Raw genomic sequence first — 24,994 nt, 5'->3', positions numbered from 1 at the left:
GCTAAATTCATAGTATTATGGTAGTGATGATATACTGGTAATTGTCACTTATGAGCTATGACTATTAAACCTATGTGAATCACAAATTCACAACTTATTATCGAGGAGAGAATTAAAATAGTTTTAAGTTTTTAACTCGATTGGATTATTCCTCCCTAAAAAATGTACAAGGTATATTCTACGATGGGCGACGTGGCTTTTTCATCTACCATTAAGTTTTTAACTCGATTGGATTATCGAGGAGAGAATTAAAATAGTTCTAAATGTCATCATACCATACAAGAATTCAGGAGCAGAGCAGAGATCTTCGCAAGGATCGTTTCCTTCCCACACAAAACTGTTATTTTCTATATCAACCGGCCCTGCGTTTTTTTTTTTGCTAGGTATCAACCGGCCTTGCTTAGCACCCGCACACAGAGAGATGCAGGCGATGACGTTAAATTCATCCTACTGCAGGGCCCAGCAAGGCATCGAAGCCTCCTGTTCCTGTTCTTTATTAAACTTGCGTCCTTCCTCTTTCCAGGTCCATCCTCTCTCTCTCTCTCTCTCTCTCTCTCTCTTTTTTCGATTATTTTCGTACTTTTATTCGTATTGACACCGCAACAATTATCTTTCATCTGAATCATGTGTTTTAACTTTGATTCCAGAAATCGAGTTTTTGTGGCAACCGGATACCAGTTCTTAGGTCCGGCTTTTTATTGCAGAAGGGGTTATTGCGTTCTCTTCGTGTTCGCAAACACACGGATACGCTTGGAAAAGGTGAAATCTCTTCTTTTTATGTCAATTTGGTTGGTAGGTAGTTTTTAATTTTCTCATAAATTTGTTTTCGAATTTGACTTGTTTGTCAATTAGGTATTTTTTTCTTTATTTCGGTAGAACAGTTTATTTCTATAGATAGAACATTCGGAAGTTCTCTTGCTTTATATTTTATCTTTGATTTTGGGGATAATAGATTTCCAAGGGAACTGCGCACCATAAGTTGATGTGGATGGGTATTGCAATATTGCATTTTATCGGTTCTTGCTCCTATTCAAGGATAATATAATTTTCTCGAAGCAAAGAAAAAAGGGATCAGAATGGATTTTATCTAGAAAAGGCTAAAACGTAAAGTTGTGTTTTTTTTTTTTTTGTGTGTGCAAATATGGGGGATTATGGGGTGTATGTCTTGCTGGGCGTGCTATGCTAGCAGTAATTGCTTTAGAATATTTTCTATCTAAAAGGGTAGAAGATTTTTTTTTCTTTTTCTTTTGACTAATGCAATAGGTTGCTATTGATTCCTGTCCTCCCTCCCTCTACTTTTTTTATTACCTCTTTTATTGTTATAGTAACTTGGATTATCTCTTCTGATATTTAGCCACTTCTTCAATGAGGTTTTAAACTTTCCTCTCCTGTTTTTCCTCCATGCAGTAGTCAAAGCTATTGCTACACCTGAATCAGCAATAGAATTGCCACTAACAGCAGAAAATGTTGAAAGTGTATTGGATGAAGTACGCCCATATCTCATGGCAGATGGGGGTAATGTGGCATTGCACGAGATTGATGGTAATATTGTCCGATTGAAATTACAAGGAGCATGTGGATCCTGTCCAAGTTCTGTAATGACAATGAAAATGGGCATTGAACGCCGTCTAATGGAAAAGATTCCTGAAATAGTTGCAGTTGAATCAATAGCAGATGAGGAAACAGGGCTTGAGCTAAATGAAGAAAATATAGAAAAGGTAATCAACTTTTTTAATGCATAGTCAATAGCAGCCTCGTTCATTTAAACATCAGGCTCTCCCTTGAGAATTTAACAGTGTTATCTGCTTTGTTAGCAAGTACCTTCTTGTTTTGTTGAACTTATTATGAAAATAATTATCTTGTAGATCTCAAGTAGATTTGGTATTTCTCTATAAATATTCATATAAACACCATTTTGAGATGATGAATGCGTTTAAATTGTTTCTTTCTTTCTTTAATAAGTAGTTTAAATTATTTCTTGCAATTTGTGGTTTGGTGTCTGACTTGCTCGTTTATCTCTAGATGCTGATTCCTAGAGAAACCTAATGGTGTTGCTTAATTATGTTTTGTCTTGGTTCCATAATGAGTATGTTATGTGCTGGTTGAGTTTTACTTCATTGGGTCTCTATTATCAGTTTCAGGTTTGCCTTGTAATTATTCTTACTTTTCTCCGCATTATCAAATCATTCTTTCCATCTCTCTTATTTGTCATCTTCTTCCCTCACCATCTTCCTGTCATTTTTCTTTTCAGTTTCTGCAATCCATAAGAAGCACAACTAGGACATCTGTCCTTTTGTTTTCATTAAAATTTTAAGTAGTCTTAAGTTCTATCTAGCCCCTTTTACTGTTTAAGTTTAACCCAAGCGCTAAAACTAAACATGCTAGGGAACTTAGTATTCTCCAGATAATCCAAGTCCTGCCAATAGGACTTAAAGATTAAGAAGTAAATAGCTAATGGCTTCTCCCCTTGCTTAAGATTGTTCACTTCTCGGCATAACTAATAAGCTTTGGCAACATTCATGGCTTGAAACTAAGTCTCTACTGCACTATCCCATACCTCGTTTGTAGTATACATTCAAAGTTAATCCCCATTGATGTATGGTTGCATTTTGTTTATCAACCACAATGTAAGCACGTAATTCTCTTGCATCCATTGAGCATGGGATGGATCTGAATTATAGTTTATTCTCATGTCTTGTAATGTACCTCAATTTGCTCCTATATATGAGTAGACTGTGCCCATTCAAACCTTATTATAGTGACTGAGATATTAGGTTTCCCTACAGACCCGATTGGAACAACCCCCAGCTTAGGATCTGCTTTGGATCACTTTCCATGGTGTCCATAGTCTGCAATTCCACTCCAATGATGCTAGTACAGAAATACTAGTGTTGCTACAATACTGGACTAGTGGACTTCCAATCAAGATTCCTTAGTTCCATAAAGTACCAAAACCCTAACAAGGATTGGAGCAAAAAAGAAACAGGTGCTGCTCCTAGCAGACATGTCAAATGGCTCTGAAACAGGTGTCTCAATTAAGGATAAACAGAGATGAAATGGGTCCTGAACACAACCTCTAATTGACATCTATGGCCTCCAACCAATCCATGAACCAGTTCTCTGGTTTTCTCTTGATGTGTTAGTGGTCATCAATTCAAATTCCAATAGACACTGCTGATCCTAGTATAGTGTATGGGGCTGTATGCAGAAGAGAGCAACCTGCTCTGATACCAACTTATTTAGTGCAGAAATAAAAGTAAAGAATAAAAGAGAAATTTAATGATTGAATAAAAAGAGAAAGTACAATAGAATGAGAATTGAAAGAGAGATGAAAGGAAGAAGAAAGAGTGGGGACAGGACTATCTTGGAGTACATGTGCAGCCCCTTTTCTATTATGTTGTAAAGAGCAGAAAAAATACAAAGATACCCTTCCTGCCAATAATAAAAGAATATAGCTGTTAATAACATCTTTCAAGTCTCAACAACACCTTTATTGTTGTAAGAAAGGAGAGGACAACCTTCATAAGTAGCAAGGAAATATTGTATAAAAGAGGGGGGGATGCATATAAAGGAGCTCCATTAACCAACAAAAGAACTAGACATTGGGGTCACTATGCAATGAATTGGCAATAACGTTGTAAATTAATCCCAATATTCTCCTGAATGATGGAAAGTCATATCTTCTAACTCTTTCAATTAAGAAATCCAAAACAGAATAAGAAGACTGTTTTGAGGAGTCCACCCCTCTGAAATGGAGGAAAGGAGAGAAGAAGAGAAGAGGATAAGAAAACTGGATACATTATTTCCTGTTTATTCTAGGTATAGCTGCCTTTATATTTAGGCTTACAATTTGGGAATCTCTCATGCATGTCATGCAGCTGGTAAATGTGTTTGGCTCTCCTAGCACACACCTTTGCCTAATGTGGAGCTTGAGAAATGTGAACTGCTCCCTTGGATTGTATTCAGGTCTCAGGTATGGGCTTAACAGTACTCCTGACCTGAAGTTCAACCTTGTCCTCAAGGTTGAGATCAGGAAACTCCATCCAAAGCCGATCAAAAGCCTCCTGTGTAGCATCTTCTTCTGGTAGATTTGACCAGATTGCTAGAACTTCCTGTATCATCTGCTTGCCCAGCTTGACCCAATGAACATCTATTACTTTGTTGGGTTTTACCACCATCACACCTTCTTGAGAGAACTCCGGCAGAACAGGGCTGTGGATCATATTCCCTGAGATGTGCTCCTTAAGCAATGATACATGGAATATGGGGTGGAGCTTTGAGTGTTCAGGTAATTCCAGTTTGTAAGCAACCTCCCCCACCTTTTCTAGTACCTGAAATGGCCTAAAATAGCATGGTGCCAACTTGTTCCAAGGTTGCCTACTGATAGTCATCTGATGGTATGGCTAGAGTTTGAGATAAACTAAATCTCCCACCTGTAATTGACCTGCCTGTGTCTTTTGTCATAATTGGCCTTCATGATTCGCTAGGCTCAACACAAGTTGTCTTGAGCTCAGCTAGAATCTGATGTCATTGCATGAGGTGATGGTCTACTACCGCCACTGCTGTGGACCCCTTCTGCGAGGGCAGAATTGTTGGTGGTTTTTTGCCATACAAGTCTCTGAATGGACTCATGCCAGTTGATACTTAGAAGGAAGTGTTGTTCCATAGTTCAGCCCGGTAACCACTTGGTGCATTGTCTAGGTGCTCTCCAGCAAAGCACCCAAGGTAGGTCTCCAAGCAACAGTTTTCCACCTTGGTCTGTTTGTTGGTTTGGGGATGGTAGTTCATGGGTTGGGCTAACTGGCTAAGTTGGTCCCCTGTAGTCTGAAGAATTCAGCCCAGAACCTGCTCATGAACACCACATCCATCTAAAACAATGGTACATGGGGTGCCATGTAACTTCACCACTTAATGAATAATTCAGCCACCTGGAGTGTTGTGTAAGGGTGTGGCAGTGTTGCAAAGTTTGCATAATTAGTGAATTGGTCCACAACTAGGTTGACCAACTCCCCTGTAGATGGTGGAAGCCTGGAGATCAAATCCATCAGAAGGTCTTCCCCATACTTGAGATGGACTGGTAAGTGGTTGTAGAAGCCTGGCTGGTTTTTGAGCAATATACTTTTTTTTTTTTGATAAATTTTGAGCAATATACTTTTACTGCTGACATAACCCACAGGTAGACCTGTTCATGGGCCGGGCCGGGCCGGGCCGGGCTGGGCTTTCACTCTGTATTAACAGAATTTTCTAAGGCCCGAGCCCAAGCCTGGCCCGACCATCGGGCCTATAACTTGGGCCCGGGCCTGGCCCGAGCCCGAAATTTAGCCCATACTGTTAGCGGCTGAATAGAGAGAGAGAGAGAGAGAGAGAGAGATAGAGAGAGAGAGAGAGAGAAAAGAATAAAAAAATGTATATATTAAATTATAAATATATATTTTAATAAATATTATATTATTTATATATTTTATATAATATATAAAATACATATTATATATTTTATAAAATATATAATGCTGAGTCGGGCCGGGCTTTTTTGACAAATCCCGAGCCCGACCCGAAACACAGTCGGGCTTACTGTGTTAGGCCCGAGGTCAGGTCCGCGGGCCTAATTACATGACCAAGCCCGACCGGGGTGCAGGCCGGGCCGGGCCGGGTCATCGGGCTACCCGGCCCATGAACAGGTCTACCCACAGGCAACAACAAAGTCCTAGACTTCTCTCCTCATACTTGTCCAGTAGTAATGTCCTAGCCACTGATATGTTTTAAGAACTCTTGAATGTCCACCTGTGGCTGAAGCATGGAAGAGGCGTTGTAGCTCCAGGAGTTTAGAGTCTGAAGGTAAAACCAGTCTTCCCTTGTAGCACAACATAGAGTCATCCACTGAGTAGCTAGGTGCCAATTCTGGATTTTGGGCTCATTTTTACTTCAGCTCTATCAACTTAGGATGGGCCTGGGCTTCTCTCTTCAATTCTTCAAACAAAGGGTAAATTGGTTGGGTTACCAGCATGGGCTCAAGTTCAGGACCATCTGTCTTGATAAATCATTGGAAGCCCTATTAGTACTTCCCATCTTGTATTCAATGGTGTAGTTGTACCCCATAAGCTCGTTTGCCCATTCTTGCTGTCTGGGAGTGTCTAGTGAGTGTATGCTGTTCTATCAGAAATTTGAGACATCTGATCTGATAACAAATCAACGACCCACTAGGTATGAATTCCATTTTGTACAGCCGGTACTATGGTCATAAACTCTTCATAGATTGACTTGACCTGGGCTTGGGGAGAGAGGGCCTTGCTGTAGTTGGCTAAGGGCTTACCTTCTTGCATCAGGACTGAACCTACATTGAACCCTGAGGCATCACACTCAAAGATGGAAGTCCTTGTTGAAATCTAGTAGAGACAACACAGGTAGGGCAGTGATTGCTTCTTTAAGGCTTTCAAATGCTTCTTGGACCTTCTTGCTCCACTGAAATGAATCTTTTATTTAAGAGTTGAGTGAGAGGGGCTGGTTACAGCCCATACCCTCTAATGAACCTGCAGTAGTACCCTGATAACCCTAGAATCCCCTTAGTTCTTTGAGAGTTCTAGGTGGCAGCCACTTTACTATGACAATCACTTTTATACAGGTCTGTTAAGACCAGCCCCTTCTCAATCACATGGCAGAGATAATCCACCTGACTTTGCCCAAATGAGCACCTAGACTGCTTAGCAAACAATTGATGCTTCAATAAGATATGGAGTGTGTGATTTGTAGGTGTTCTTGGTGGGGCTCCCAATCCAGGTTGAAAATAAAAATATCATAAAAAAAATATTGATATGAAACAACGCAAATGAGGGAATATGTCATTCATAAGTGACTGAAGCATAGATGGGGCATTGGTCTGCTCAAAATGCCTGTCATGGGTTTTGAAGGTTGTCTGGCCCTTAAATCCAACTTGGAAAATGCATGTCGTAATTCATCCAGTAGTTCATCAATAATAGGGATGGGAAATCTATCCCTTATGGTGACTTTGCTCAATAAACTGCAATCCATACAAAAACACCATGTTCCATCCTTTTTAACTAATAGGATGGGTGAGGTGAAAGGATTGTTATTACTCAGCTAGATCATGCCCTTGTCAAGCAATTTTTGAACCAACTTCTCAATTTCCCGTTTCTGGTAATGGTATCTGTAAGGGCATATGTTAGGGGGCATCACTCCCGGAATAAGGGAAATCAGTGATCTTGGGTTCTGGCTGGGGGAAGGCCCATGGGTATTTTGAGCAGAAAAATAAATTCGTTAATTAAAGACTGAGATAAATACAATGTTTTAGCTACATAGTAGCCCAACAAACTCATCAGAATACGGCTTGCTCACACTTTTTAATTTCTCATCCCTTTTTCTACTACTACAGTTAACATCTTTTTTGATCAATACTACTACAGATTGCATCATTGCCCAAAATAAAGTGGATCTATCAGCTCCCTGTTTGGCTAGGATATCTCCCAACCCATTTACTCTCTTTTAACCTAGCCAAAACTTGAGTTACAGCTCTTTGCAGGAGAGTCAATTTCCCTAAAAGCAAATCTGTATTTCCAAGGGGCTGAGTTAACTTGCTTCGCCCAAGAGATAGCCAACAAAGAGTCTCCTCTACTTCTAAAGACTCTCCCTATACCTGCCCTTCCCAGATTGCCAAAAGGTCTACCATCTAAGTTTAGTTTCAGTTTATTTAGCTCGGAGGTTTCTATTCCATTCTCACAGCTTCTTTATGTGCATCTTGTTTTTACCACTTCAGCCCATTTCCATAGTAGTCATTTGTAGAAACATCTTGTTTGTTTCAGTCACTTCCTCCTTTGATTTAGTCTTCTCATGGAAAATCCTTTGGTTTCTTTCTTCATAGATGGTCTAGGCTAGGCTGCCCTTGTTATTCTCCACAAGCACTTCCCCCTTTTTTCTATTGCCTCAAGAAGTTGGAGTTGGATAAACTAATCACGTCTTGTGGGGGAACCTATTTGCAACCAAAGAGAGAATAGAAATAATCCCAAATGCAAGTCACAAATGAACAGGAGATTAGTAAATGAGGGTGGGTCTCACCACAAGCCTGACAAAGGAAACACATGAAAAGAGTGGCAATACCTCAAATATTGCTTTCCAATGGGAGTTTGAAACAATGTGAGGTGCACATTTTGCATCCCAGCCATTGTCCGCTACACCATGAATCAAGGTTCAAAGTATTGGAAATGCCAAGTGTATCGGAAAGGAAATTTTAAGATACATATCGGGATACGCCTTGGATACGCATGCGTATTGGAGAAAAACTAAGATACACATAGATACGCTTGGAAACACTATAAATACTTTAATAAATCATAAAAATACATCAACAACACTAAATATAAGACCTCAATGAGGTGTATATACAATAAATTAATGTATTTTAATGGTTTTATGAAGAAATATATTATAGCTAACTATAATTTCATTAAAAATCCTATGCTTAACTATAATTTATAAATTATAATTCTTAAGTTTTAATGTTTTATGGGATGAGAAAAACCTAACTCTCCTATCCAACCATAAAACATGCATTGGCACAATTTCTATGTGAAAATATAATTAATAATTATTTATTGTTTAAATAATTATTATTTATTGTTTATTTCCTAAAATTATAAAAATAAATAAACATTATATAATATATTCAAAAAATAGTTATTAAATAAGAAATTTCAATGGTGGATATGATAGATAATCCATAGAATTATAATATATTCAATCATTGTGATCAAATGATAAAATATAATTAATTAAAGATATTTCAATTTGTCTATGGATACGATAGATCATCCATAGAATTATAATATATTCAATTGTTATGAATAAATGATAAAATATAATTAATTATTATTTATTTTTAATTTTAAAAATATAAAAAATCAAAAAAATATTAAAGAAGAAATTTCAATTGCTCTATGGATATGATAGATAAATCCATAGATCTAAAACACATTTAGTCTTTATAGGCAGAGAAAAAACTCACATTTTCAAATTTTTTGTTGATTTATATTTTCCCCAAATATTTTCATGAAATTTCCATAAATCTATTGATAGCATAAAAAAATTGTGATTTTGAATGTAAGAATGTAGATCAACATAAATTTAAACATTCAAGAAAAAAAAAATCACAAGATATTATAAAAGATTGAAAAATTTACCTAGTTTTGCCATATTTTTTCAAATTTTGAAAATCTCTAAAAAAATTAACGATTCACACTTGTCTATGGATACGATAGATCATCCATAGAATTATAATATATTCAATTGTTATGAAGAAATGATGAAATATAATTAATTATTATTTATTTTTAATTCTAAAAATATAAAAAATCAAAAAAATATTAAAGAAGAAATTTCAATTGCTCTATGGATATGATAGATAAATCCATAGATCTAAAACACATTTAGTCTTTATAGGCAGAGAAAAAACTCACATTTTCAAATTTTTTGTTGATTTATATTTTCCCCAAATATTTTCATGAAATTTTCATAAATCTATTGATAGCATAAAAAAATTGTGATTTTGAATGTAAGAATGTAGATCAACATAAATTTAAACATTCAAGAAAAAAAAGAAATCACAAGATATTATAAAAGATTGAAAAAATTTACCTAGTTTTGCCATATTTTTTCAAAATTTGAAAATCTCTAAAAAAATTAACGATTCACACTTGTTTCTTGCAAAATTTTGCAAATCTAGCACTCTAGGAATAAAGTTCGGAGTTTTAGAGTCATTTGGGGGTGAAAGAAGGCTTATTTCGGGGAAAAGAAGCTTGCTTTGCCCCTTGAATTTTTTTTTAGTTTTTGGCCGTATCTTTTTCATCGATACGCTACCGATACACCCCCGATATGCCCCGATATGGGTCCGATATGCATGAAAAAAGACGAAATGTCCAATTTCCATGTGTATCCTATCGGCTTTTAAATGATATGATATGATACGCCCCATATCGGGTGTATCGTATCAAAATTTTAAACCTTGCTATGAATACATCTCTTCATAGAAGAGCTGTATTCGTTTTTTATTAGATTCCCAATACCCAATCCTCCTTGCTCCTTAGGTTTACACACTTGTTCCCGTTTCGCCAAGTGAACTTTTTCTTTTTTTTTATTCATCTCCTATCTCTCACAAGAAGATCCTAAAGGTGGATAAATAGTAAGTAGGTAAGTTGGTTAGGGTGGATTTGATCATTCTTCCTCCCAAAGAAGTATAGATTCTCTTCCATAAGGCTAACATTTTAGCAAACCTTTCCACTATTGGTTTCCAGAAGCTCTCACCTCATGACCTAAGATTTCAACCAACAAGTGAATGTGTTCCTCTTCCAAATTAATCCTTGCCACAACCTTTTTCCCAATTGACTTTTAGCTTTTATTATCCTTTGGAAGCAATAAACTAAGGCTTTTAGGTTCCTTACCTTAATTCTGTACAATCCTCACAGAAGATGATTATGCATTTGCAAATTGCAAGCGAGTCACCACTACCTCATTTCTACCAATTCTCCAACCTCTAAATTAGTTTTCAAAATCAGCCTTACTGATCAATCTACTTAGGATCTCTACAACAAGGGTGAATAAGAAGGGGGATAAAGTGTCTCCTTGGCCCTTGCCATTAACCTCTTTTAGCTTGGAAAAAATCCTTAGCCACTCCGTTGATCAAAATTGAGAAGTGTGCTCAACTAATACAATCTTTTAGCCACTTTCTCCATCTTTCTCCCAATTCATTTTTTTTTCAACAGACTTAGGAGGAAATTCCAATCCACCATATCATTGGCTTTTTCCAAATCCATCTTCCATATTAGACCTTCCCCTCCCTGCTTTTTCTTTTCAACTACACATTCATTTGCCACAAGAATTCAATTATTTGTCTTCCCTGCACAAAAGCTCCTTGATTTTGGGAGATCACTAAGGGCAAAACAAACTTCAACCTTCCAGCCAAGACTTTTGCAATGATTTTGTAAATGCTGCCCTCAAGGCTTAGAGGTCTATAGTCCTTTTGAGTCTTAGCTTCTTTCTTCTTAGGCCCTAGAGCTAGAAATGTAGCTTTTGCTCTCGGTGAAACTTTCCCCTTGTGATATAATTCAGCAAACACCTCCATCAAATCAGCTTTTATAATTTATCAGCAATCCTAATAGAAGGCCATCGAGAAGCCATTGGGTCTTGGGGCTTTAGGTCTTACCATTGAAAAATCTGCTTCATGGACCTCCTGCACTGAAGTTTCTTTCAAGAAGGGCTACTTGGGTTTCTAGTAGTCTAATCCAATCCAACTCCCCTAAAGAGGCAAAGATTGATTTGAAGTGCTCGAGAAAGCTTTTGATTATTTCCTCCTCCGAAGTTATCACCCAACCTTCAACCTCAATGCTAGAGATCATGTTTGTTCTCTTCCATTAGCTATCGAGTGAAAAGAATGTGTTACCATGCAAGGTGCCAACCAACTGGTTGGTGAGGTCTCCTACTAATTGTAGCGGAGACTTGGGATCGAATCCCGCCTGCACCTAGGTTGGGGGGTTATGGGTTGGGGGATGGCCTACCCCCCGTTGTGTAGCCCTTAAAAAGATATCAAAAACAACAAAAAAAGTGTTACCATCACCGTCCAAAAGCCATATATACATTGATTTCTATCTCTAAGAGATTTCCTCCTTTCTCAGGAGCTCTTTTAACTCCACTTTTAGACTCCACATTTTTTATCTTTCCTCCATACTAATATCTCTTTGGGCTTCCTTCTTGTCTAGCTCCTCATTACTTTTAACACTTCCCTCCTTTGATTCTTCAAGTCTTCCAAACTCTTCTTTATTCCAATTCTAGATTTTTTCTTTGTCTCTTCAACTTCTTTGTAAATCTCACTGGGATTGTGGTCTATTATTGGGCCTGGTTTGCCCAAAATCTCATCGAGCTTCTCTAGAATGCCTTCAGTTCTATTAACTAGATTGGCTTTGTAGAGAACACTGATGTGGGCCCCACAGCTACGGTCCCATTGTGTTCGTAGGGTAGAAGATGTTATAGTCTGCCTAGGGTTAGCTATTGGTCATTTAGTTGTTTCAGTTGTTATTTATTTCAGTCTTTGTTTTACTCTATTTGTTATGTAAAGACTAAGGGCAAATCTGTCCTTCCCATGTAATGAGCATAACCTATAAATATTAATTAAAGTGGCGGCGGCAAAACATTAAGCTTCTGCTCCTCCTTTCAACCCTTGTGTTCTACTGCTTCTCCTCCCTCTTTCTCTTCTCTCCTCTTTCTTTCTTCTTATCTTCGATCCTGAGATTCATTAGGGTTCAAGACTGATAACAGTCCTGAACTTCTAGTTGGTATCAGAGCCAAGTTCTCTCATGTGAGTCTAGTCTAGCCGACCACATGAGAACCATCTAAGGCTGGAAGCTGAGAAAGCAGAGTTCGTTGACTGGTTCTTGGAGATCTCCAGAGGATTAGCAGCTGTTTGAAGAAGTGTCACAGTTGTAGCAAGTCGGTGATCAGGAAGAACCAGAGAAGGCTAGGGTTCGGGTAACCTTGGTAGGCAGCGAACTGCATTCTACTGTAAGTTTTTACTTTCTGAGAGAAGTAACATCAGAAAAGATAGGTTGGACCCATCCAATAAGGGTGGCCGAACTACTCTAGGGTTTTATCTCTCTATTCTCTAGGGTTTCTCTAGGGTTTTGTCTTATCCCTACGGCAAACCCTAGTATTAGGCCGAAACTTGTGATCTTATTCATGCGGCAAACCCTAGAATTCTCCTCAACATTGATCAGTTTTAGGGTTTCATATTAACCCTAATACAAACCTTATCCGTACGGCTCTTAGGATTGATTAAAACCTCGAATTGGCTTTAGCATATCAGATTGCTCTTCAAACAGTGTTTCAGTCTTCTTTTGGGGTTTCAAACACTTTTGAAGGGGTGAAAACAGTTCGGACTGTTGCTGTTGTGTGTGGTTATTGATTTCAGATCAGTCTTGTATATATTTCATGCACATCTATCGTGAGTACAGATTGGTTCTCTACTGATTTTGTGACTGTTGTTGGGAGTTCTAGTGCTGGTTTTGACTGTAGTAACCATAATTTTTGATACTTCTGGTTCTTGACTGAAATGGAGTTTAAGAATCAGGCAGAAGGCAGTTTTGGGAACAACAGTTATGGTGGTGGTTCTGAGACAGGTTTTCAGATTACAACCGTAAAGTTTGATGGATCAAACTATTTGGAATGGGCCCAATCAGCCATGATGGCTATTGGGGGAAGGGGCAAAGTAGGGTATCTCTTGGGAGATGTAGCAGAACCTTCCAAGGGAGACCCTATGTATACCAAGTGGGTCCAAGAAAACTACTTGGTTATGACATGGCTCTGTAATTCAATGCAGCTCCATATCAGCCGAAATTACTTATGGGCAAAGACAGCCAAGGAGATATGGAATGTGATGAAAGAGACTTACTCCCAACCCCTTAATGTTGCCAGAGCATATGAGTTGAAATGTGAGGTGAATGCCCTTAAACAAGGAGAGAAACCGGTGTCGGTCTATTTCTCTAACTTGCAGTCCCTGTGGCATAAGATTGATCACTTAGAGACTCTTGAGTGGGAGAGTCCCAAAGATGCTCAGATACATAGAAAGCACATTGAGACAAACAGAGTGTTTGAGTTCTAGCAGGACTGAATTTAGAATATGATATTGTGAGGCAGTAGATCTTGACCAGAGATAGTGTGACCCTCTCTCAGGCATACTCCTTAGTGCACAGTGAAGAGACCAGGAGGAAAAAAATGATGCAGCCTCAACCGCTTCCACCTGCCTTGGTAGTTGTCAAACCCAAAACAGAGGGTGATTCAGAGAGGGACAGAAAGAAGGAAGATAAAAGGGATGTGGTGTGTGAGCATTGCAAGAAACCTAAACACACAAAAGAAACATGTTGGAAGCTGCATCCACATTTGGTCCCGGCAAAGTTGAGAAATAAAAGGAGTAATGCTCATTTGGCTACGACTACTGATTTAGCATCCTCATTTGGCACGAGAGGCACACCATTAGAGACCTTAGCTGCAGTTTGGGCAGCTCTAATACAATTGGAGAAGGAAGTTGGCAGTTCAGCTCAGTTACCGCAGCCATCATCAGCTCCGGCTACATCGGCCTTTGCACACTCAGGTACTCGAGCCTCAGCCTACTATGCCTCCGCTCCAGGTACTACTGAACCGTGTTGGGTAATAGATTCAGGTGCATCTGACCATATGACTAGCTTGCCCTCTTTGTTTACTACTTATCACTTATCTTCTGGTAGGGGTAAAGTATCTATAGTTGATGGCTCTCTTGTCCCTATTTCTGGCAAGGGTGACATCAAACTGTCAGATACTATATCCTTGTCCTCTGTCTTGCATGTTCCTAAACTGGATACTAACCTCCATTCCGTCAGTAGCATTACCAAACATTTGAACTGCTCAGTAACTTTCTTTCCTGACTGATGTGTTTTTCAGGACATGGAAGACGAAGAAGGTGATTGGGACTGGCTGTGAGACGAATGTGATCTATCTTCTCGGGGAGAGTTTTCGTCGGGAAGAGTCAGTGGATAAGAAGTTACTTGTTTCTCAATTTGTGAGTCCGGTTATGTTGTGGCATAACCGATTGGGTCATTTATCTTTTCGGTCCTTGAAGAGTCTGTTTCCTACTTTGTTTGATTCTGTTGAGTCATCTCAGTTGAAGTGTGAAAGTTGTGAGTTGGCTAAACATTGTAGAAACTCTTATTCATTGAGTAATAAAAGGAGTAATAGTTCTTTTGATATTGTGCATACTGATGTTTGGGGGCCATATCACATTACTTCTATGGGGGGGTACAGGTATTTTTTGCTATTTGTTGATGACCACACCCGGTTTTCATGGGTTTATCTTATGCGATCATGAGATGAGGTGCCTGTCCTGACCCAAAACTTCCACCAAATGATCCTAACACAATTTGATGCCAGTATAAAAGTGCTTAGATCTGATAATGCAAAGGAATACTTTGCTAAGCCATTGGCATCGTACCTCCTTAATCATGGGGTTATCCACCAGAGCATGTGTCCTCATACACCTCAGCAGAATGGTGTTGCAGAGAGGAAGAATAGGCACATCTTGGAGGTGGCTAGAAGTATTATGTTTACCTCTAACATCCCTATTCGCTTATGGGGTGATGCTATCTTTACGGCGGTATATCTTATTAATCGGATTCCTTCTCGGGTTCTTGATATGAAACCTCCTTTTTCCCTTCTATACCCCAATGAGGAGTTGTTCACTATTCCCCTCAAGACATTTGGTTGTACTTGTTTTGTTCAACTTCTTGGTCCCAATCACTCCAAGTTTCAACCCAAGGCCTCCAAATGCATCTTTCTTGGTTATGCACAAACTCAAAAGGGTTATTGTTGTTATGATCCTGTCTCAGGGAAGAAGTTTGTATCCATAGATGTCACTTTCTTTGAAGAGACACCCTACTATTCTCGGGTCTCTTATCAGGGGGAGAGTAGTGAGCGTGGAGATTTGGGTCTTTTTCTTCAGGGGGAGGAGTGCAGTGAGGACAGGGTTAATACCTTTGGGGCTGTTCCTTTACCTATTCTAGTTGATGATGAGGGCTGTAGTGATGAGGGCTGTAATAGTGAGGGTGGTCAAAGGGATCGGGAGTTGAGAGTCTACTACAGGCGATGCAGACAGATTGATCCTGGTCATTAGCAGTCCCAGCGAACTACAATCTCTTCTGCGGCTCCAAGTCCAGATATTACAGTCCCAGGGTCCACAGAGACTCTTTCCATTGTTGCTACCTCACCCTCTGCAGATGACCTTGACCTTCCCATTGCCCTCCGTAAAGGAAAACGGCATTGCACCACATCTACAGCCCATTGCATCTCCTAGTTTTTGTCCTATGATCACCTATCTCCCTCCTATAGGTCCTATCTCACCTCTGTTGCTGATGTCCTTATTCCAAGAACAGTGCAAGAAGCCCTATCAGTCCCGGAGTGGAGAGGTGCAATGCAAGTTGAAATGGATGCTCTGTTGAAAAATAATACCTGGGAGCTAGTTGACTTGCCCAAAGGAAAGAAACTAGTTGGATGCAGGTGGGTATTTACTGTGAAGCATAATGCGGATGGTTCCATTGAGAGGTACAAAGCTCGGCTAGTTGCAAAGGGATTCACTCAAACTTATGGTATAGATTACTTGGAGACATTTGCCCCGGTAGCCAAGATGACCACCATTCGGGTTCTATTATCTCTTGCAGCAAGCTACACTTGGCCTTTGTACCAAATGGATGTTAAGAATGCTTTCCTGAATGGGGACTTGCAGGAAGAGGTCTACATGCAGTTGCCTCCTGGATTCTATGATACAGAGGCAGGTAAGAAAGTTTGTCGGCTCAATAAGGCATTGTATGGTTTGAAACAGTCACCTAGAGCTTGGTTCGACAGATTCAGACTAGCCCTTGGGAAGTTTGGTTATGTACAGGCCCAGTCAGATAATACACTGTTCATTAAGAGGGTGGAGTCGTCACTGACACTACTTACAGTTTATGTTGATGATATTGTGGTCACAGGAAACGACAATCATGAGATTGAGTCCCTCAAACAGCTCATTCATCAAGAGTTTGAGGTGAAAGATCTAGGTACACTACGGCATTTTTTGGGTATTGAGGTTGCTAGATCTAAGCAGGGGATCTTTGTCTCTCAGAGGAAATATGTGTTAGATCTCTTGGCTGAAACTGGAAAACTAGGTGTCAAACCTGCAGATACACCCATTGAACAGAACCACAGGATTAATGCAGAGAGTGGGGAGCTGCTTGAAGACAAAGTTATGTTCCAACGGTTAGTGGGAAAGCTCTTATATCTATGCGTTACTCGACCAGACATCAATTATGTCGTTAGTGATATCAGTCAGTACATGCATTCTCCTAGAACCACGCACCTTCTAGCAGCAGAAAGAATACTAGCATACTTGAAGAGATGCCCGGGTAGAGGTATACTGTTCAAGAACAATGACCACATGAAGGTGGAAGTCTATACGGATGCCGATTGGGCTGGGAGTGTTGATGACAGAAGGTCTACCTCTGGATATTGTGCTCTTGTGGGAGGTAACCTGGTTTCTTGGCGGAGTAAGAAACAAAGTGTTGTCTCTCGATCCAGTGCTGAAGTTAAGTTCAGGTCAATGGCTAATGGAGTGGCTGAAATTCTTTGGCTGAGATCACTACTTGAGGAGTTGGGTGTTGAGTATGAGAAGCCCCTGATGCTGTATTGTGATAATCAAGCGGCTATTAATATAGCACACAACCCAGTACAGCATGACAGGACTAAACATATTGAAGTTGATCGGCACTTTGTACGAGAGAGGGTCTCATCACAAGAAGTATGTCTCCCATACATCACCTCCAATATGCAACTGGCAGATATCCTCACTAAAGCTGTATCACGGAAGAAGCTAGAGGCAGATCTATCCAATATTGAACACTGATGTGGGCCCCACAGCTACAGTCCCACTGTGTTCGTAGGGTAGAAGATGTTCTAGTCTGCCTAGGGTTAGCTATTGGTCATTTAGTTGTTTCAGTTATTTATTTCAGTCTTTGTTTTACTCTATTTGTTATGTAAAGACTAAGGGCAGATCTGTCCTTCCCATGTAATGAGCATAACCTATAAATATTAATTAAAGTGGCGGCCGCAGAACATTAAGCTTCTGCTCATCTTTTCAACCCTTGTGTTTTACTGCTTCTCCTCCCTCTTTCTCTTCTCTCCTCTTTCTTTCTTCTTATCTTCGATCCTGAGATTCATTAGGGTTCAAGACTGATAACAGTCCTGAACTTTTAGTGCTTTATAACTAGGACTTTCCATTTTAATGGCTCGTCAAGATCACTTGAGTTTTTCCTCATGGAGTCTCGCAAGGCTCATGGCTGTCATGATAGTAGAGGGTTGTGGAGCCTTTATCTCTAGGTGAATCTCCTCCTTCAAACTGCCAATGAAGCACCCAATTATCACTTTCTCCAACCACCCATGGACATGGTCTGCCAACCTCTTGAACTTGATCGGGTATTCTCGGTCTGTCCCCTATTGTCTTTACTTGGCCAAGCTCTCATTGAAATCTTTGAAGCTTGTTGGTTTGAATTGCATGCACAATGCCTCTGTAAAATTTGCCCAAGTTGGTTGCAGATGAGACCGCCAGTATCATTGGTACAAATCTGGCTTCCCCTTCGAGGTGTATGGATGCCATCGACACTCTCTAAGGCCCCAGTGTAAGAGTATGCAATAGCAAAATCACACAACAAAAGGTGCAATGGAGATAATAGTGCAGCATTACAATCTCAAGCGATCACAACTCATGATTTGAAGTGTGATGCAAGCCATACATATTGCATCACAATATAATACTTAACGTCTTGATGGAACATCTCGCCAGATTTACCAGTCCTTGCCGGATGCTACCATGGCTCAACCCTTCATCATTGCCTCTGCTCCCACTAGTAGAAAGCCATCTGATCACACTTGGTCATCTCTACTGATAAGGCTTCCTTGAGGTCCTTCAGATTTTAGGCTACCTTTTGCAAGTCACCTTCAATCTTTTTGACCCTGTCCTCCACAGAGCCAATTCTAGTGGTTGGAATTGCTATTAGAACCTGGTGGATGGTAATACCAAAATGTTAATTCTGCATAACTCAGGGACTGTCTGAGGAGTCCACTCTCCTGAAATGGAGAAAAGGAGAGAAGGGAAGTGGTTAAGAAGATTGGATATGTGGTTTCCCATTTACCAATCCCATTACAAGAAAAATGAAGACAATCAAAACTATAGCTGGCACATCAACTCTCCAGTACAAAGCTTCTCTTTCTATGTAAATCCATGTGAACAAGTTGTTCATAATGGTTATCAGTTCTAAAATGTGGTGTTAGACCATCTCATTGATGTCTCATCCACACCATGAAGATGGAAGAGGAAAAAAAATTGCTTTCAAGATTTGTAGCTTAGAGATTCATAAGATTTTAGGTTGTCAATTGGACTCTTAGTTGGGATAAGGGTTTGATGATTTAAGATTCACAGGAGTTTAGTTCTTGTGAAATTTCTCTCCTGGAATACTGCCAAAAAATCCAAATATGGCATAGTTGACAGCACCTGATATAGGACAGGGTAAAGGCCCTACAAGTTTCATATTTGGTGGTGGGCTTTGTGGGGGTGAAGGCGGGGCTTTGGGTGATTAGAGATGAAGAATAGGGATGTGAAAGCAAGTAGACAACTCTCTGTCCACCAAAGAATGAGCAAGGAATAAGGAAGAGATGATAACTCTTGCTGTTATGGTAGACAGTGTAGGTACATGATGGTCACTCAGACCATCAGAGCACAGGTGTCAAACCAATACTACACAAATGCTTGCGATGAGTCCATAACTCATCGCACATCAGCGATGAACTCATAACCTGCATAGACACATGACGAGCTTATAACCTGAAATGAGTTTCGATGAGCTCGGGACCTGCATGGACCTGCAATAAGCTTAAGCTTATCGCACATCCGTGATGAGTACAAGTTCATCACAGGTCAGAAACAAGCAAAAGGAATACGCATGTTGCTAACAATGCACGTGCCAATATGCTCCGTAGGCTTAAAGAAGACATGCGAGATAAGTAGTGACGTCATCTGCGCCATGTCGGTTTAAAAGGGTCACAAAAGGAAGTACAACACGTATTATGAGAATCCATGGACGAAAGAAAAGCTCGTCCTTGAGATATCTCATAAGACGTGGCGAAACCGTAGCAGCGTTCCCTGACAACTGACACCGAATCCAAGATTCCCTTTCCTAATGGGAATCAAACACTTTTGGCTCCTTCCTTTCGGGTCCTCGGGGTCTCTTCCTTTAAATAGGCCCTATCTAACTCATAATGAGATAATCATTCTATCACCTCATTTGCCCTAGCCTTTAGCTTACCTCCTGCACTTGGCTTTCCTTTGTCCTTCAAGGAGACCCCTGTATCTAGCCTTACCTCCCACAGACAGCAATAAGATAAATCACTAGGAAGAAAAAATAAGTGAGAAAAAAAAGAGAATTCCTGGTAGAAACTATAAATTACTAAACAAAGTTTCCTGGTAGAAACCCAAACTCACTAAACCAAACCTTATTTCATCAAACCAACTCTTTTCTCAATTACAATGACTATTTATTGAATCCACATATGAACTTGGATGTCCTTTTACTCCAATTTAAACTGGGAAACTAACAAACTTTCAATTGCTTTAAAACTAAGACAAATCCATAGTAACCCAGAAATTATTATCCTATTGATCCTACTAAAATTAATTTAATGTAAAGACACCAAAAATTACTAAAAATAGTATGTTGTAAGTTGTCTATAAATAGAAATTTCAGGATAACAAAAAAATTTAGAAAACTTAAAACCTTATTCTTGAGACACCTAAAACTAGAAATAAATTAAAAATCTCAAACAATACCAATATCATATCATTCAAAAATTCTGAAGTTGGCATAAGAATTGGAAAATTGGTTTTGTTTACCCATTGATTCTTGTTTTCTTCTATATCTGCATCAGCACCAAAATACCCCTTCATGTATTAGTGTTGGGCAATGGATGTATATTTAAGGATTTTAGAGTGAGGCATCAGCCAAGGATATGGCGAGTTCAATGTTGAGAAATGAAGTTGGTGCCTTGGAGTGGTAATAGTATGAGGTGGCAACCTCGTGAGATCAAGTGGGATCTGCTGGTACAAGGTCCCGCGAAACAAAGGCTTTGAAAAGACAAAGCAGCCTCGTGGCATGGGGCGGGGCTCGGCAAATGGTACAGCCTCGCAGGATAGAGTGAGGCTACCTTGCAATATATGCCTATGAGCACAGCAGGACTAGACAGGGTTTCGATAGGTAAACCTCATGATATTAAGTGGCGAGGCTAGGCCAATGAACTCCACAGGAAAAAGAGCCGTGCAGGCATGACATAGATTGTCTTGCTCTATCAAGTGAGGCCTGGCCTCACGGATTGGAAACTCCTAAAGCATGATGTAATCTTGTGGGCTATGCAGACAGACCTCGTGAGGCCAGATCATGACATTAGTACTTGGGAGTCCACTTTAGGGTGTCAAATGCATGATTGTCACCTTAGGGAAACCACGATTGGTTGTACCTGATGGCTGTAGGGACATGTATCGCTTCCTAGAACATGTGCCTCCCAAGGAAAGGACAAGATTTTCTTCCCCATTTCTATAAGTAGGGGAACTGAGCTTTGCATAAGGACCTTCTGACCTTGTATGTCATCACTTTTTCTGCCCATCCTTTGCCTTTTCCATTACTCTTCTGTAGCTTCCACTGCCTTTCAGCCCTCAGAAGCCCTAACCCTTGGCGGTGTTTCCACTCTACTTTCAAGATAATCAGACTATCCTTATCCAATAGGCATACATTTGGGAATTAGTGAGAAAACATTTAATTGATCAAGCATTGCTTATTAGTGCAAAAAACCCATTAGTTTGTTCATTATGGGTTGGGCATTGATGCAAAAAGACTTCTCAATATGAACAAGATTTTGATGGGAATTGAATGAAAATTCTGAGCTATTAAGGTCTTTGTTTTTTGTACTGTTCCAACATTACATTGGAGGCTTTACCAAAAAAAGAAAACATTACATTGGAGGTCATCTTGACCTTTGACCTTTCATATGTACAAGGAGCCTTTTTTTTTTTGACAAAGAAAACCATTAAAACTCCCCCCTGTAACCCTATTGTTTGTAAAAGTGGTTGTTAATCTTTCATAGTGAGCCTGCATTAGGAATGTTTGAGGTATTTAGATTTTTGGTGCTCTTACATATTTGTCCTGGCTAGGGATGCGATGTAGGTCAGGTGGATATTTTGTGTTTGTGTAAATACATAAATAAGAAAACTCAGTGACTCACCCTGAAGGCTTCAGCAATTTGAATTTATGTTCTGGTGAGTTGCCGAATTGGTTAGGTCCAGGTTTCAGCACTTTAGGTTGGTGTTTTAACCCTAACCTGGTTGAACTGTTGACTAGTTATTGTTGTTATTATTATGGTTTATGGAAACAAAAACAACAGACTGAAAAGGATGAAAAAAAAGTGACAAAGAAGGTTTTACACAAATGGATCTATAATTCCACCTCTATAAACTTTTAACCAATAGTTAATCAAAATTTGTATCATTTTCACTTCTGAACATCTTCTCTCATGGTTCCACCTGAATGAAACATATTGATAGGTTCACGTTCATGGTATTATCTTTCATTTACCATCTTACAAGCTTGTGATTTTATTAACCATTTCAGGTCCTTGAAGAAATAAGGCCATACCTTGTGGGAACTGGAGGTGGCGGTCTTGAACTTGTTGCAATTGAGGAGCCTATTGTGAAAATCAGAATCATGGGGCCTGCAGCAGGAGTCATGACTGTTCGGGTGGCAGTTACACAGAAGCTGCGAGAGAAAATCCCAGCTATTGCAGCAGTTCAACTCCTGTAAGCTTCCCCACATGAATTGGGACGTGACATTCTCCTCATGCTAATTATATACAGCATGACATAAGCAACCAAATCTGTATAAATATTGCTTTAGGTGCATTGAGATCCTGTACAGTATACCTTTGGTTGCAATATTTGATAGTGTGTGATTCCTTGTGTAACCCCGAAATGTTATAGACAAGGAATTTTCTATATTCAGAGAAATTCTGGAGAATTTGAAATTTCATGTTACCCTTGAAGGGTTTTAAACATGAGTTGCTGATTTTATACGAGATGAGCAAGGGAGAAGAAACGCCTAAACGAATTTGAAATGTGGTCCGGTGGAAAAGGATTTGGCAGCAACAACTGGGAGACTCACTTGGTATAAACTATAAAGAATGTAGTAGACACTCTTCAGGACCTGTTTAGTGGTGGCTCCTAGTCTGAGTTATTCTCTGAACGTTTTCGTTGATCAATGTAAATTGGTGTGAAATATATATTGTTGTCACATCATGTATCACTTCAACTAGAAAAATGCATGTGGGGCTGATGTTTGTTTATAGTTGAAATGCCGACGTTTCATACATGATTTTGCGTAATAAAAGAAGAAAAAGACCTATTTGAATATTAAATGGTATTTATAGGTTGCACTTATCTCCATTTATACAACTGACTTTGCGTGGGTGCAAGAGCGATGTAGTGTGAAAAAAAAAACTTCTAGAGGGGGATAAAAGTCTGAAATTTGTATTCCACGTATTGATATTCTACTTACACACACGATACACTACCTATGTACATCAGTACACAATACAATCAAATTTTTTGTTACTAATAAGTGTGCGGTGTGCCTGTGTTTTGCACGTGGCAATCAATTCTATATGATGATAATGATAGTAATAATGTATCCAAAATTTTTTATAAATTTTATATTTTTTTATTTTATGTTTTTGTTATTAATTGGATATAAATTATAAAATTCAAATCTGATTATATGAATATCTCATCCAAATATGTGATAATTGAATTGAATTGTGAAGTTTAAGTATCATCGATAGGCATAATTGCTTGGTTAGATTCTTCTTTTTGCAATGTTTTATCTTTTTAGTATATTTTTTTTTGTTCATTAATCAAAAAAAAATATAAGATTTAAATAGAGGAAGTTGAATGAGGTGAAAAGCGGTAGTCCAATTTACAATTTAAACCTCACAAATAAATAAAATCAAAAGAAAATTTCACAATCTTATTCATATTTTTAATAGTAGTGTAAATATAGAATTATAGATGTATTCAGTTTTTTATATAATTTTTTTTTTGTATTTTTGTGTAAAAATAATTATGATATGTCACACTTATTTTTTTGTTTAATATGATATTATACATGTGTCTAAATGTTTTTGTTTTTTTTGCAAAAGTTATGTATTTTTATATTTTATTAATTTATATTATTTATTTATGACATTAAAAGTCAACACATTTGACACAAAATTTGAACTATTGATCTTTGTCAAATAGTAAAATAATTTCATTTTGGTCAGTTCTAAATTATGTATTTCATTTTCATTATCAATAAAAATATGACTTCACAGGTTAATAAATTTGATTCGAATGGTTGAATTGCTTTACCACCACTTGGGTAAAGAGTGATTTTGTTTTTGAGTCAATTTTAAAATATATGGCTTTATATTGTTTAAAACATGATTTGAGTAGTAGCATTTATTAGTGAAAAATAACTTAAATATAGGATTTAATAAGAGAAAACAAGAGTTAATACCTTAAGTATAAGACTTAATGAGAGGAGATTAAATGAGGTGAAAAATAACTTAAATATAGGATTTAATAAGAGAAAACAAGAGTTAATACCTTAAGTATAAGACTTAATGAGAGGAGATTAAATGAGGTGGAAAGTAATAATTGAAATTACATTTCTGACCCTTATAATTAGAGATGGTCTAAATACATAAATATGGCATTTTAGTAGCTATTAATGTTGGCATTAAAGCTATACTAAAAGAACTTTATACCATTTCTCAAACAAAGAAATAGAGGATTTTAGTAAAAAAAAAAAAAGCTTTTTACTCTACATCTACACTTTTATATATAGTATAGATGTGTTCCATGTATCGATTAAGAAGTTGATGGAATGATATTGTGAGTGTTCTCACAATGACTTGGTTATGAGAAGGAAAGTCAAGGGCAAAGGGTAGGCTGAAGGCTATAGTGAATAGAATGTCCTCCCTCATTATGACTCGGTTCCTCCTTTTATAGTGAAGATCCCGAGATCTTGAAAGGAATGAACTAAAAGTGTTTGATTCCCACTAGGGAAAGAAATCTTTGATTTGGTGTCAATTGTCAGGGAACACCGCTAGGGTTTTGCCATGTGTCTTATGAGATATCTCAAGGATGAGGTTTCCTTTCTTCTGAGGGTTCTCATAATACACGTATGTTACTTCCTTTTGCGAGCCTCTTAGACTGATGTGGCACAACTGAGATCAATACTTGTCTCACGTGTCTTTTCTAATCTTATTGGGCATTTTGTCATGTGTGTCGTTAGTGAAGCATGTG

At 38.6% G+C, this 24,994-nt stretch overlaps 1 protein-coding gene across 1 annotated transcript; it reads left to right on the top strand.

Annotated features, from left to right (window-relative positions):
* Positions 1–23,064, top strand: NFU2 (NIFU-like protein 2). Its single transcript, XM_088965384.1, has 4 exons — positions 1–523; positions 648–759; positions 1,408–1,718; positions 22,266–23,064. Exons 1-4 carry the CDS (start codon positions 422–424, stop codon positions 22,452–22,454), a joined length of 714 nt encoding a protein of 237 aa, XP_088821510.1. The 5' UTR covers positions 1–421; the 3' UTR covers positions 22,455–23,064.
* The last annotated feature ends 1,930 nt before the right edge of the window (positions 23,065–24,994 follow it).

Source organism: Nelumbo lutea, chromosome 1 (assembly GCF_056320005.1).
Source record: "Nelumbo lutea isolate HS-2025 chromosome 1, American lotus-T2T, whole genome shotgun sequence".
NCBI lineage: Eukaryota > Viridiplantae > Streptophyta > Magnoliopsida > Proteales > Nelumbonaceae > Nelumbo > Nelumbo lutea.
The sequence above is the reverse complement of the archived record's forward strand: the minus strand, read 5'-3'. Positions and strand labels throughout refer to the sequence as shown.

Excerpts from the sequence above, each read along its gene's own strand:
- NFU2 (XM_088965384.1), top strand. The coding sequence starts at position 422 with ATGCAGGCGATGACGTTAAATTCATCCTACTGCAGGGCCCAGCAAGGC. Across the intron at positions 760-1,407 it reads CACGGATACGCTTGGAAAAG|TAGTCAAAGCTATTGCTACA; the intron begins GTGAAATCTCTT and ends TCCTCCATGCAG. Across the intron at positions 1,719-22,265 it reads ATGAAGAAAATATAGAAAAG|GTCCTTGAAGAAATAAGGCC; the intron begins GTAATCAACTTT and ends TAACCATTTCAG.